Below are 13,853 nucleotides of genomic sequence, written 5' to 3' on the forward strand. Positions count from 1 at the left end.
GCTTGTTAGTATACTAGTTTGTAGAAAATCAAGAGTTTCATACATACAGATTGATAAATCTTCTTCCTTTTTGGTTGTTGAGATATGAGTTTCTGCTTTTTTGTTTCATTATAGATTCTACAGATACATATGTTTAAATATCATTGTATGATTAAATTTTTTCAACCATTTTGCAAATGAGAAAAGGAAGCAAAACTAAAACGTCGGAAAATTGGAAAATCAATGTAATAAATGGGTTTTGATAATTTTTATAATAAAGTAACAATTTCGTAAATCAAATAATAATTTAATAAATAATTGCAAGTTGGCATTTCCTACGTAATTATAATAATATGAACTTTTTTATGTCATTTGCAAAGATTACAGTTTTATTATAGTTAGCTGAAAGCATGGCTATGTTCTAGATTGTTCCTCCACAATCCAACGGTTGAGATTAAGGTGGAAACTTCATCTACCCCTTGATTTCCATACACTCCACACACTCTCCACTCTTTACTAAAAACCTAATCAGATAAACCCTCTTCTTCTCATCCGCTGCCATTTCAACCTCACTTCCAACGACTTCAATTTTCAGTGAGCTGCTTCTCGCTCTATTTCTCTACATTTTCGTTTTTCTGCTTAATTCATTTCTATGTCTTGCTATGTTTATGTTTTTTGTTGCTGTTGTATTGCACCTCTCCTTGTTGATTTTTAGCTCGAGACCTATCAGTTATTGCATTGATTTCCAGCCCCGATGATATAGTTCGAATTCCGTAGCTCGGTCTTTTGATTAAAGATGCAATTTTTTTGAAACCCAGAATTTCATTGATGAGTGTTTTAAAGGTTGTTTGTTGTGGGTCTTTTGATTAGCGATACACTTTTTGTGAAACCCATAATTTATTGGATGAGCGTCATTTAAAGGTTGTTTTTTGTTGTTATTGTGGTTGCATTTAATTCTTGAATTTAAAGAAAACTGGAAATCACATTATAGTTTAGCTGTTTGTTATTGCAACTTGTAAGCATGAAAGATGATATAGGATTTGAGCTCTGCCTAGAATTTGTAAAAATTGGTTAGACTATGCGATGCTCCAATTTACTGATTTTCAACTCTTTGTTGCTGATATAGGTGAGAAGTAAATGGCGTCGACTTTCGCTGGCCTGTCCTCAGTGGGTTCATTGGCTGCCCCCGGCAGGGTGCTTGATGATAAAATTACCGTCTCATCTAGCAGGTTGTCGTCTCTTTCTTCCATCTCTGCTAGTTCGCTTGGGAGGAGAAAGAATGTAGTCCTCCACAAAACCCGTCCTTCTCAAATAACAGCTGCTTCTAAGGACTTGTACTTCAACAAGGATGGCTCAGCCATCAAGAGGCTTCAGGTGCCTATTTGGAACCTTTGATTTATGCTAATAAGTTGATTATCTCCTAGTGTGATTACTGAAGGTTGATTTGATTGGTTTTAGGTCGGTGTTAACAAACTTGCAGACCTAGTTGGTGTCACCCTTGGACCCAAGGGAAGGAATGTTGTTCTTGAAAGCAAGTATGGTGCCCCAAAAATTGTCAATGATGGAGTTACAGTGGCCCGAGAGGTATACCAATCAGTCAACATCTTGAATTGTTTATAATTTCGTGCTTTATTGAGTAATCAGTGTTTGTGTAGCTGCATTCGTTGATACATTGTACTTTATCTGCAACTTTTTTTGATTACAATATAGGTTGAGTTGGAAGATCCAGTTGAGAACATAGGAGCTAAATTGGTAAGACAAGCAGCTTCCAAGACAAACGACCTGGCTGGGGATGGGACGACAACCTCTGTTGTTCTTGCACAAGGGCTTATTGCCGAAGGTGTTAAGGTATGTCGGCCCTATATGCTGCTGGAGATGATTTCATGCATAGAAGTGTTAATATTGTTTGGATTCATCTTGTTTTCAGGTAGTTGCAGCTGGAGCAAACCCTGTCCTAATCACTAGAGGAATCGAAAAGACTACCAAGGCATTGGTTGCTGAACTAAAAGTGATCTCAAAAGAGGTAACCTTTTCAATCTAGGCGTTTAACTATTCACACGTTCATGAACTTTCTGTAATGTATAGGCTGATTGTTAGGCGATCTTGGGGTGGAATAACGTGTGAAATTTGCAGGTTGAAGATAGTGAATTAGCAGATGTTGCTGCTGTAAGTGCTGGAAATAACTACGAAGTGGGGAATATGATTGCTGAGGCTTTGAGCAAAGTGGGCAGGAAAGGTGTGGTCACTCTCGAAGAGGGCCGAAGTGCAGAAAACAGCCTTTATGTTGTTGAAGGAATGCAGTTTGACCGAGGCTACATCTCTCCCTACTTTGTAACCGACAGTGAAAAAATGACTGTTGAGTATGACAACTGCAAGGTAACCGTTTGTTTTTCCATTTTACATAATGTACAATACAGGCAATAGGATTTTGTTCTTACTAACAAATGTATTTACTTCTGCAGTTGTTGCTTGTCGACAAGAAAATAATGAATGCAAGAGATCTCATCAGTGTCTTGGAAGATGCCATTAGAGGTAGTTATCCTGTGTTGATAATTGCTGAAGATATTGAGCAAGAAGCTCTAGGAACTCTTGTTGTTAACAAGCTGAGAGGGGCACTCAAGGTTGCCGCACTTAAAGCTCCTGGATTCGGAGAAAGAAAGAGTCAGTATCTTGATGACATTGCTACTTTGACCGGAGGTAAAATAAGTTAACTTCCTTTGCTGTATTTTGGAAATGAGCTGCTTTGCACGGCTTTCTCATTTTACCTAACATATATCTGTTACTAAGAGGAAATTTACTTCAATATACAGGAACTGTGATTCGGGAGGAAGTTGGTCTAACCTTAAACAAGGCCGACAAGGAAGTCTTGGGACATGCTGCCAAGGTGGTGTTGACGAAGGATTCGACTACAATAGTTGGAGATGGTAGTACTCAGGACGCTGTAAACAAGCGTGTCTCTCAAATTAAAAACCTCATTGAGGTGTGTAACCTTCACCTCATTTTTGCATCAACATATCCGGATTTGTGTATTTTCTGAAGCTCTTGAATGATGCAATACTTATGAGCAGGCAGCCGATCAAGACTACGAGAAGGAAAAGCTAAATGAAAGAATCGCAAAGCTATCAGGAGGGGTTGCCGTGATTCAGGTAATTCATGTTCAGTTTCTTATACTAGTGTATGTTACTATTCACATTATTTTCTAAATCATAATAACTTCTGTCTGAAGGTCGGAGCGCAAACTGAAACCGAGCTGAAGGAGAAAAAGCTCAGAGTAGAAGATGCTCTCAATGCCACTAAGGTCAGCTACTATTTGTAGATGTCTAAAGGGTCGTATTCTACAGTTTATGGAGAAAGTTTTAACGAAATTCTTACCTGCTGCAGGCTGCTGTTGAGGAAGGAATTGTTGTTGGAGGCGGATGCACGCTGTTGAGGCTTGCATCTAAAGTCGATGCTATCAAGGAAACTCTTGAAAATGAGGAGGAGAAGGTACATATCTACCTAAGATCCATCCTCAGTATTGGTTCTGGATGATAATGAAAGTCTCAGCCATTCCTCTATATTCTCATGCCTGTCTATTGTTTCAAATTGGAAATCTTTTATCTAACCAACCAAGGTATCCGATTGCAGATTGGAGCAGACATTGTCAAAAGAGCTTTGAGCTATCCATTGAAATTGATAGCCAAGAATGCCGGTGTTAATGGAAGCGTTGTTAGTGAAAAGGTGTGTGGATAATTGCCATTTACATAAACTTAGTTTTGATTTGAAAAGAAATCATTCCTCTAAAATCGAGTGTATGTATATGTCTAGGTGTTGTCAAGTGATAACCCTAAATACGGATACAATGCTGCAACTGGACAGTACGAAGATCTCATGGCTGCTGGAATTATCGACCCGACCAAGGTAGCAGGTGTTTCGCGCAAATACCACTCTGTCTTTGTGAGATAGTGGATTAAGTTGGACCACTCTTTTCATCAAGAGTAGTCTTTTCTCTAATTTCTGGTTGGCTTTTTTTCGAGCCCAGGTGGTGAGGTGTTGCCTAGAGCACGCGTCTTCAGTGGCGAAGACGTTCTTGATGTCGGACTGTGTGGTGGTGGAGATCAAGGAGCCGGAGGCAGTCCCTGCTGGAAACCCGATGGACAACTCAGGGTATGGTTACTAAGCGAATCGTTGAGTTGAAGCTCCGGTGTGGTGGCGGATTAGAGTTTAGTATGTGGAGTTTTGCAGAATTTTAGTGAGAAGCCATTTATATAGGAGTGATGAGACTATTTTTTCCACCATGTGTGGGGTGGATGCGGCGTGGAATGTACCGATACCCTAATAGTTCAATTCAATGTTTCAATAAATTTTTGTCCTTGTTAATTTGTGGTAAATGTTGAATAATTATTGATCATTCATCATAATTACTCGCTGTCTACAAGTTAATTGAGACTTGGTGCATAATAATTTGAAAATGGTATTTAATGGTTCATTGAAAGTGACATGAAACTAAGGAGTGAAAGATTAAAATTTTATTTTTGTTAAAAGAATAAACAGAAATGTGAATCATTTAACTTGAATGGAGTATTAAAATCATAAAACTTACGACAAGGGAAAGATTCTGGAGTATAAAAATTAAACGAATACTTGTTGGATAAAAAAAGGAAGAAAAAGGTATGGAAAATCCACAAGATGCCACGTGGCTCCACAGAGAAGATAACTGAATTTCCACAACCACTAGTCTGTTTTCTTCCTCCTCCCTCTCTCTGCCACAAACACACGCAGAGAGCTGTATTGAGTTGCTCCGCGTCCATGGCGTCAAGCAGCTACACCTCTCTGTGTTCTTCTTCCCCATCTCTCCCCACCAGACTCCCCAAACAAACCGCCACATCTCTGAGCTGCCTGCTTAAGCTCAATCACACCAAAACCACCTCATTTCTCATCGTATCACCCAATTCCGATTCGCTAACCCTAAAACCATTCATCAGAGCATCCAAGACAGACTCCGAGACTTCCAACGATCAAGACGAAGAGGAGCAGTACGAGGAGTATGAGGTGGAGGTGGTGCAGCCCTACGGCCTTAAATTCGCCAAGGGCAGAGACGGAGGTACCTACATCGACGCCATTGCACCCGGTGGATCCGCCGATAAGTCCGGCAAGTTCACAGTCGGCGATCGAGTTCTCGCCACCAGGTATTTTGCTTTGAAAAATTCATGCTGTTTGATTTTATTCATGAAATTGAATGGAAAAACAACCTACTACTATATTGCAGTGCGGTTTTTGGGGAGGAAATATGGCCTGCTGCTGAATATGGAAGAACAATGTACACTATCAGGCAAAGAATAGGTCCACTGCTTATGAAAATGCAGAAGAGATATGGTGTGATGAGATATATGTGTGTGTAAAATTGGGGTTAAATGAGAAATGCAGTTTTTTCACACTAAAAAATATTTTCAGGAAACACGGATTACACAGGTGAGCTGACAGAAAAGGAAATTCTGAGATTTGAGAGGAATTCTGGTGTTGTAAGCAGCAGAGTTAGGGAAATACAAGTGAGTAGGTTTGATTATCCCATTTCTTTCCCAACCAACAATCTTGATTTGTGTTGTAGTAATGTGCAACAACACCAACTTCAATGAATGCAGATGCAGAACTTCTTGAGAAAGAAAGAGCAGAAGGAGCGGCGAGAGAGAGAGCTACGCGAAGGACTCAAGCTTTACAAGTGAGGAACTTCAATGAGTTCATCTTCTCTGATTAATAACCACTCATGTTTCTGTCGTTGTTTCTGTCCAAAACTGCAGGAGCGGAAAGTATGAAGAGGCATTGGAGAAGTTTGAGTCCGTATTAGGATCAAAACCAGAACCGGATGAGGCTTCAGTAGCTAGCTACAACGTTGCTTGCTGCTATGCAAAGCTTGATCAGGTAGTGATGCAGCTATGGTGCCTTCTTGTTCATTTTCAATCCCACTTCCTGCTGATTAGTCTACTCTAGATTAGATTGAACTCGAGTATGTGAATTCTTGTTGCAGATACAAGCTGGACTATCTGCTCTTAAGGATGCCTTGGATGCAGGATTTGAAGATTTTAAGGTTGATGTGTTGTCAGAATCTAACATCCCACCATTATATAAATTTCAATCATTTTCTGACTATGACCACTTTTGACAGAGAATTCGGGAAGATCCTGACCTTGAGAACATCAGGAAATCAGAGGAATTCGATCCTCTTCTGAAGAAATATGATGAGTCTTTCATCAACGAGAATGCCATCAACGCCATCAAATCTCTGTTCGGATTCAACAAGAAATGACAGAGATTGTTAGGGAACGCGGCTAAAACCAGCAGACTGTCGTTGGATGCTATGTATAGGACTAGCTCAGTCGAGAGATTCATCAACGTTTTTTCATATATTTTACAGTTGTTTGTTTCTCTGGAAGGTATAAGTCTATTTTACCCAGAGTTTATAATGATGCAAATTTCATACAAGCATTAAAACTGAATGTAACAATGATCAAATTGTTTGAGTTTGAATGGTTTCATCTTTGTAAAAGAATTGATGAAGGATGCTTACTTACAATGATGCAAATTGCATACAAGCATTAAACTAATAAAATTGGTCGAGTTTGAATCTTTGTTACAAAGGATTGATGATTGGATGGTTACTTACACAATGTTCAGATAGAATTCTTGGTTGGATTCGAAGCAGAAATTAGCAGATGACTGAGGTGAAAATGAAGCCAAAAAAAAAGCAGATTGAATGATCTCCTGGATCACCTCTGCCTCAGCAAGCAGTCTCATAGAATGGCACAGAGACAACGGCTGCTTTCTTCTTCATTATCAGTATCTCCAGAGTCACTGAGAAGAGAAGGGTGAAATGAAGAAGCAAATTCATCAATACTTACGAAAATAACACATCAAATAGTGAGTTCATAATGTGTAACAATTGAATCATCAAAATTTGATACAGACAGCAATACAAATGAGAACCACCTAGATTCAAATTCCCTGATCTCAGCAAGTTCCTTCCCCAACTGGTCCATCCACTGCACTTTTTTCTTCCTAATCTCTCTGGTGGAGCTGGGGCGAGGAAAGACCTTCCGCACGCAGCTTTTCGTCACAGTGCCATCTCCATGCTCCGCATCAGCACTCTCTTCTTCTTTGACACCCTCATCCGATGGCTTAGCATTGACTGCTGGAGGAACGATGTGTGGAGCGCTTTCCAGCTTCAACGCCTTCGAAGTATAAACATGAGTACCTGAGGGCTTGCAGAAGCACATCAGCGGACACCGGATCTTGCAGAACAATACCCTCATGAAAACGGTTTCCTTCATCTCTGTCTCATCTTTCTTCTTTCATCTACTATAGTCTGCAATTCCAGAACCACTGATTTTTTCAAGAAACAGCAGCAAACACGTAACAGAAAATCAAACAGATGCATGAATTATGATTCATGTGACAATTCCAAAGAGAAGAGGAATGGAATGCTTATTAGGCAGCGATAATACACCAATATGTAATGTAAGACACCTAACTTCCAAACACTCCATTACAGTTACATGCTGCTTTTTTAACTGCAAACAGTGTCCAAAAATCCAAAATTTAGTAGCAGCATATCCTTACCAACCATCACATGACATTCTTTTTCCACAGCAAAAGCATCTGATCATCTCAAATCAATGAGTTTTTCTCCTGCAACTTAAGTTCCTTATTTTCACTCCTTTTGTTGGTTCCACAAGAGCTCAACTAAGTTTTGGATTTGAAAAGCTGGCCTTAAAATAAGCTCTACCAACTTTAGTAGAAACCTTTTTTCTTAATATTAAACATATGTATGGTATCTATTCTATTTTCTAAAGAGATGATGTTTCATGCTGTTTTGTCCAACTATTTGTTCAATCAGTTATAAATAAACAAAAAGGTTTGTCCTTTTGTCACTCAACCAAAGCCAAGATCTGCTTTTGGAGAGAACCAGAAACCCTTTTTCTTCATCCTTAATGATTAGGAATCAAATGCTTCTAATTTGCCTCAAATTTGTGCTTAATCTGTTACTCACCTGATGCCAAACCAAGTTAGTCCCTTTTTTCCTTTCATATCAGATGCAGTAAAACTCTTCTTTTTTCCTTTATGAAAAGTTATTTTTTTTACTGTCCCACACTGTTTCATCCCTAGAGAGAGAGTGAGAAGCAATGAACACTAGCATGGATCTAGGCAATCATGCCTTACGTGGGAACCTTTTTCTTTTTCTTGTGAGTAGACTAATTTTGTTGTTGTGAATATTGTGAAGCTTGGATATGATTTCAAGAATTGCAGTTTTGGTGAAATGATGAGGCATGAGGAAATGGAGGAAGTGGTGGGGATGAGAAGCATGAAATGTGGTTGAGAGCCACTTGATTGTTGAAGCTAATTAAACATGAATTAAAATGTAAAAAAGATTTAATTTTGGAAGGGGGCCAAGGCTCCTTTCTCCATGTACCCCTCTGTCTTTCCCTAGGACTACAACATTCATAAGAGCATCTCCACTAGCGCCGAGCGCACCGGCTCGCCGGTCCGCTCGCCGAACTATTGCAGCCGGCGAGCGCCAAATCGGCAAGCGCACGCCGATTCCCGAGCGCTCGCCGATCGGCTGACCGCTATTGCAGGCTTCCGATCGGCGAGCGGAAATTTTAATTTTTTTTTATTTAATGTTTTTTTATGAAACTCATTCTTGGTTGTTTCTCTTTTATAGAGACATCCATGAATGTTTTATGTTCCACTTTCGATGTGTGACAAACTCATTCTTGGTTGTTTCTCTTTTATAGAGACATCCTTGAATGCTTTATGTTCCACTTTCGATGTGGGACAAACTCATTCTTGGTTGTTTTTCTTTTATAGAGACATCTTTGAATGTTTTATGTTCCGCTTTCGATGTGGGACAAATTCATTAATGAGAATGTTGTAATGTTATTTTAATTTTAATGAAGTGTGTTTTTTTAATTAATGTACTTTTTTTAAATTTAAATAAAATTATTGAATTTTCTCGTATCTGTGTCTAAAATTTAATTCTGTATTTTGTGTGATTGTCAATTATTTGTTTAATATAATTTTGAGTGATGTGACTAGGCTATTGCTGGGCTAGTTGCTTGTCCTGATGATGTGGCAGGAGGATTTTTAGTGCTGATGATGTTGAAGGAGGAGTTTGTGGCTGGGCTATTCTTATTACGGATGCCCTAACACTTTGAGAAACTTGAAATTACCCCCTTATAGTATCATTTTGTATATTAAAACATTTATACTACTCCCCATCCCCATTAAAAGTCATATTTTGTCATTTTCATCCATCCTTCATTAAAAGTCTTATTTCACTTTTACTATAAATGGTAAGTAGGCTATACATTCCACTAACTTATTTCACTCATATTTTATTATAAAATATATATATTTCTTTTCCCTGAAAAATATTAACTATTTCCTTATTAGCCCGTCCTTGAAAACTACTCCCTCCGTCACATAATAGATGTCACACTTTCCTTTTTAGTTTGTCCCACAAAAGATGTCACATTTCCTTTTTTGGAAAAAATTCTCTCTCACATTAATATAAATATATTATTTTCTCTTTCCACTTAACGCACAAAACAACACCTCCTAAAATCCCGTGTCAATCCTCAAGTGTGACATCTACCTTGAAGCGGAGGGAGTATGAATTTTCTAATTTTGGAATAGCGTAACAATACATTACCCCTACACATCATTTTAGTTACAACTTATATAATTGCACTACACTACTAATGATCTGGAGCCTACTATCCACTAACACTATTTACACTATCCAATATTTGGAAACCTACTTAATCTACGAGCATCCTCATCCGTGTTCTTGCCAACGAGCATGGATGTGGGCCCGGACCCACCTTTACTCTATGTCCTTAGGCAAGAGCACAACACTCACATCCGTACTCCTCTTCTTATAATACTATTCATTATTATACACATAATTATAATCAATGAGCAAGTAATGTTTGGACGCCCCATTATTAATTCAATAATTGGCCCACTATCAAACTCCTTGATTGGCCATTTCATTTCATGTTTATTTTCCAAAGTCCAAACAAACAAGTCTTAACCAACACACCACAAATCAGCAGAAAAAATCACCTCAAAACCGAATAATCTAGACACATGTAGAGAGAGATGCCTTTCAACAGCGTGTTGTTAATTTCAACGGCGAACAGATCGGCGGAGGTGTGGCAGCAGCTGGCGTGTTTGCCGGAGCGGATTAGCAGCGATGAGATGGTCGATTTGGTGCTGTGTTTCCCTCTGCAGCAGCTCGGCCGCTGGGCTCTCTACGTCTGGACCTACCTCTGCGTCTCTCCCTACCCCCACCGCCACCACTACGAGGCTTCCTACACAAGCGATGATGATTCCGATTACGATGATGCCGGCGGACCCTCTTCTTCCGGAAATCACGACTATCACTATTGCCTTTACTGCAACCACCAAAACACTGGCGGTTACCACTCTTCTTCCAATTCTGATTAGATTAGACATCTTGTAAATTGGTTGTGTTTTGCACTTTTCCCTTTTTTTTTCATTTCGTTTTCCCCTTTTTGGGAAACTGTATCATGAATCTAACTAGTGAACTCAAAAACTAATAGATTGAGAGTGGATTTTTTTAAGCTTTCAGCTAATTATTTTGTGAGTGTGAAGAGAAATTAGATTAAAATTTCATGAATTTTGCTTTAAATTTATTCTATTGAGTCATAAATCAATACTAGTAGTAGTATTTTTCATCCAACAAGAAAGTAACTCCAATTCTTCATTTCTGTCATTGCTTCACTCATTGTTTAGTACTGCCTCTCATCTGTTCGACGAAATGCTCGTGTAAATGACTACACCTTGAATACTGCAATCAGAAAGGGATTATGCAGTGAGAAAAGGTTTCAACTTGCAAAGGATTTAAGGGTCTGATGAATGTGCTTCCATTTGTGTAATGCTGGCCGTGTTGATGATGCATTTTCTATGCTGTGCACCATGGAAGAAGAAGAAGAAGACACGGTTGCCGACTGTGTAACATATAATGTCCTCATTAAGGGATTATGCAAAGGTAAAAAAGTTCCAACTTGCAAAGAAGGGCAGACAGAGGAGGCTAAGAATTTGTTCACATCTATGGTAAACAATGGTTGTTTGTCTAATGTTCTTGTTGGGGGTTTTCTCAAAAGGAACAATATAGAAACCATTGTTAAGAATGGAAGAGAATTCACACACGATGCCACCACTGTTTTGATGATGGGAGGTTTGAGGTACACTAGTTTCAGGAAATTGGTTTTTGATTTGAGGAATTCAAGATGAGAGTTTATGCAATATCATCTGCTTCTGGTGTTGATGGTCTGGTTAGATGAATTATGTCATGCTTTTCTAGAATTTTCGACATATTTCAATATATTCTCGTTGCTTCGTTTTTGCATGGTTGTCTTGGAAACATGGGAAATACAGAGATCAGTTATGTCATGCTCTTTCTATCTGGTATGGTATAGTCTCTCTTCCCCTCTCTTGTTTTTGTTCGTTCCATCCCATCTTTGCTCCTTCTAATGACACGTTCGTGCAGGCTTAACATCAGCGGATGGGCTATGCTCGCATCCTTCGGTTTATGGCTGCAGCAGGCCAGGTACATGGTAATATGTTAACACAAGAACTTGTTTATTTTGATTTCCCAAACTTGCCATGTATGCATATCATGCTTGATCGCGCTTCACCAGCGTGTGTGTCTTGAACGAGCTGGGAACGACAGATGCTAAGGCACCAAATTTGGGAGAAAGCCAGCTTAAACTTGTGTTGTAGAGTCTGTATCATCAAATTTATGTTTCCAAGTATAATTATGATGGATGGAAATGTACCAAGGTCAACTGACCTAAGAAACATTCACACGTGGACCCCTGCCCACCGGCTCGAGTCAAAGCAAGCCGGAGCCGAGGGTGGTACAAGGGGAGCATAAAAATTGAACAACGAGCATTCTTCGCCTTAAACAAGAAGCATTGAAGAATAAGGGGTCTATACTGTCGGACGTCCTCAATCATCGAAATGAAGTTGAGCATCGTGGAATGCATATCCCCACAATGCACTATAATTATTGGCACCTCACGCCAAATGCCTTTAAAACGAGCATGTTGCTCCACACCATTTCCAATATTGTCAATATATATATTTTTCATTCATTAATGTTTTAGCTATTTTTTAAGTGTGTTAAAAATATAAAGTTTTTAGCTTTTTGATGGCTTTTGCCTTTTGCTCTTCATGTATTTGTTTTTAATATATGATTTTTATATCTCAATAAAAGAAAGTTTAAGACATCTTCCGTAACTACTTTTTCATGCATTAATGTTTTAGAAAGAATTGCTATTTTTGTGTACTAAAACTATAAAGTTTTTAGCTTTTTATGTCTTTCTGCCTTTGGCCATCCATGTATTTGTATATATTAATCTTTATATCTCAATAAAATAAAATTTGAGACATCTTTTAGTGCTAAAGCCATAACTACTTTTGGACTAGATAAAATTTCTCTACATTTAAATCTTTGGACCCACGTCCTTTTTTAAATTACCTAACAAATAAATGATAATCAATTTCCACTTTAATATATAATCTGTTAATTCTACTAAATAATATTAGAGCGAGCCACCATCATTGATTGGAAAGAATTTGGGAAAGTGGTTAAATTTTAATGATTTGATTCGCTTGCATTTTCAAAAGAAAAAAAGGCCACAATCATGGAGAAAAGTGGTGGTTAAAGGGGTGAAATTTGATACTAATATTTATAATAATTTTTCTTTTTTGCATGGCATCAATCATGGAGAAGAAAATCACGGAGAATATAAATAAAAAGTGGAACCTAACTTTCCAAATTTCACTAAAATATACAGTCTGTGTTATCATTGCTCATTATATTCCTCATTCTAAATAAACACAAAGTAATTAATAGGTTGAGAGTATGAATTATTACTATGAATAAATAAAGAATTACTCTTATTGATTTTCGTTTAATAAGCCGCAGTTGTAAGAAAACAGCCCCTGCACAGTTGCTATCACAAAATATGGTGTGATTTTGATTGTTACATAATTTTTTGTATCACGTTCCTGCAATTTGTCAATTTGTAATAAAGTGAACTATTATTCGAAAGATATAAAAATTGGGACCGGTTAAAATATGGATCAAATATAATCAAGTGCCTACTGTGATTCGTTATTTTTACCTTTTTTATATAAAAATAAAATTAATAAAACGATAATAGTCATTGTGTGGTTAAAAATCCAAAATCTCATTAATTGCGTTCGAAAATCCAACATTTCTATCAGTATTGGAGATTTAGAATATCGAAGTTTTGAAGTATCCCTATTTATATTTATAATTATTATTAAATCACGATTTAGAGTGACATGAAACAAGAAAGAGGGGAGTTTTCAAGAATTGTGATTTGTCTGTATCAGATACTAGGATTAGGAATCCAATAAACTTGTATTTTGATTATTTTAAGAAAGCCATGCGGAATATTTTTGGAATTATTTTGCAAATTATACAAACATAATTATGTATGTGATAAATTATATGCAAAATGTCTTGATACTTCCCTGACATCGCATCACTACTGAACTATAAGACGAATACAATAGAACAATATAATCCTATTTTTTTTCATTTACTACATAAAGAAATATCTATGACCATAAAATTTGTAACAAATATAAATAAATTAAATACTAGCAATAATAACAAAATTGAATTAGATTTGGCATAGGTCCATAGGATTCTGATTGAACAGTACGGTAGGGTCCAGTGAGTACAGTACGGGCTCACGGGTGGGCGGGCTAGGCCCAAAACCTGACGTTCGGGCCCGGTTTTACCTCTTATTCAAACTCTCAATTATTATGCCAAA

The 13,853-nt window shown here is 37.8% G+C and overlaps 4 protein-coding genes and 1 long non-coding RNA gene across 8 annotated transcripts; 4 read left to right on the plus strand and 1 right to left on the minus strand.

The window, feature by feature from the left end:
- The first annotated feature begins 421 nt into the window (after window positions 1-421).
- On the plus strand, window positions 422-4,338 carry LOC121749779 (ruBisCO large subunit-binding protein subunit beta, chloroplastic-like). 2 transcript variants are annotated; one of them, XM_042144409.1, is made up of 14 exons: window positions 422-573; window positions 1,106-1,353; window positions 1,438-1,563; window positions 1,690-1,827; window positions 1,907-2,002; window positions 2,113-2,355; window positions 2,442-2,676; window positions 2,790-2,959; window positions 3,048-3,125; window positions 3,206-3,277; window positions 3,361-3,465; window positions 3,607-3,699; window positions 3,787-3,886; window positions 4,001-4,338. In XM_042144409.1, the coding sequence occupies exons 2-14, from the start codon at window positions 1,117-1,119 to the stop codon at window positions 4,153-4,155; spliced, it is 1,848 nt and encodes a 615-aa protein (XP_042000343.1). In that variant the 5' UTR covers window positions 422-573; window positions 1,106-1,116; the 3' UTR covers window positions 4,156-4,338. The 2 variants fall into 2 exon arrangements, with proteins under 2 accessions (XP_042000343.1, XP_042000344.1); XM_042144410.1 differs by having other exon boundaries at window positions 3,787-3,879.
- Window positions 4,339-4,693: 355 nt separating this feature from the next.
- LOC121747286 (protein MET1, chloroplastic-like) lies at window positions 4,694-6,502 on the plus strand. The gene is made up of 7 exons (XM_042141294.1): window positions 4,694-5,147; window positions 5,228-5,334; window positions 5,413-5,507; window positions 5,601-5,677; window positions 5,757-5,877; window positions 5,984-6,043; window positions 6,122-6,502. Exons 1-7 carry the CDS (start codon window positions 4,768-4,770, stop codon window positions 6,260-6,262), a joined length of 981 nt encoding a protein of 326 aa, XP_041997228.1. The 5' UTR covers window positions 4,694-4,767; the 3' UTR covers window positions 6,263-6,502.
- Window positions 6,503-6,529: 27 nt separating this feature from the next.
- On the minus strand, window positions 6,530-8,425 carry LOC121747287. Of its 3 annotated transcripts, none has more exons than XM_042141297.1 (3): window positions 8,003-8,425; window positions 6,943-7,318; window positions 6,530-6,807 (listed from the first exon to the last, which is right to left on the minus strand). In XM_042141297.1, exons 2-3 carry the CDS (start codon window positions 7,281-7,283, stop codon window positions 6,747-6,749), a joined length of 402 nt encoding a protein of 133 aa, XP_041997231.1. In that variant the 5' UTR covers window positions 7,284-7,318; window positions 8,003-8,425; the 3' UTR covers window positions 6,530-6,746. The 3 variants fall into 3 exon arrangements, with proteins under 3 accessions (XP_041997231.1, XP_041997232.1, XP_041997230.1); XM_042141298.1 differs by lacking the exon at window positions 8,003-8,425 and adding an exon at window positions 7,577-7,972; XM_042141296.1 differs by lacking the exon at window positions 8,003-8,425 and adding an exon at window positions 7,573-7,963.
- A 1,691-nt stretch (window positions 8,426-10,116) lies between these two features.
- Window positions 10,117-10,464, plus strand: LOC121748042. The gene has a single exon (XM_042142262.1). The coding sequence runs from the start codon at window positions 10,117-10,119 to the stop codon at window positions 10,462-10,464; it is 348 nt and encodes a 115-aa protein (XP_041998196.1).
- A 13-nt stretch (window positions 10,465-10,477) lies between these two features.
- LOC121748646 lies at window positions 10,478-12,188 on the plus strand. The gene is made up of 2 exons (XR_006039504.1): window positions 10,478-11,448; window positions 11,531-12,188. It is a non-coding gene; the product is annotated as an uncharacterized LOC121748646 (long non-coding RNA).
- Window positions 12,189-13,853: the final 1,665 nt, after the last annotated feature.

This window comes from Salvia splendens, chromosome 9 (assembly GCF_004379255.2).
Source record: "Salvia splendens isolate huo1 chromosome 9, SspV2, whole genome shotgun sequence".
Lineage (NCBI taxonomy): Eukaryota > Viridiplantae > Streptophyta > Magnoliopsida > Lamiales > Lamiaceae > Salvia > Salvia splendens.

Bases quoted from the DNA above. Each gene is read 5' to 3' on its own strand.
- LOC121749779 (XM_042144409.1), top strand. From the start codon at position 1,117: ATGGCGTCGACTTTCGCTGGCCTGTCCTCAGTGGGTTCATTGGCTGCC. The intron at 1,564-1,689 runs GTATACCAATCA...ATTACAATATAG, and splicing joins GAGTTACAGTGGCCCGAGAG to GTTGAGTTGGAAGATCCAGT. The intron at 1,828-1,906 runs GTATGTCGGCCC...TCTTGTTTTCAG, and splicing joins TTATTGCCGAAGGTGTTAAG to GTAGTTGCAGCTGGAGCAAA.
- LOC121748042 (XM_042142262.1), top strand. From the start codon at position 10,117: ATGCCTTTCAACAGCGTGTTGTTAATTTCAACGGCGAACAGATCGGCG.
- LOC121747286 (XM_042141294.1), top strand. From the start codon at position 4,768: ATGGCGTCAAGCAGCTACACCTCTCTGTGTTCTTCTTCCCCATCTCTC. The intron at 5,148-5,227 runs GTATTTTGCTTT...ACTATATTGCAG, and splicing joins GATCGAGTTCTCGCCACCAG to TGCGGTTTTTGGGGAGGAAA. The intron at 5,335-5,412 runs GTGTGATGAGAT...AAATATTTTCAG, and splicing joins GAAAATGCAGAAGAGATATG to GAAACACGGATTACACAGGT.
- LOC121747287 (XM_042141297.1), bottom strand. From the start codon at position 7,283: ATGAAGGAAACCGTTTTCATGAGGGTATTGTTCTGCAAGATCCGGTGT. The intron at 6,808-6,942 runs GTGGTTCTCATT...TTCTCTTCTCAG, and splicing joins ATCAGGGAATTTGAATCTAG to TGACTCTGGAGATACTGATA.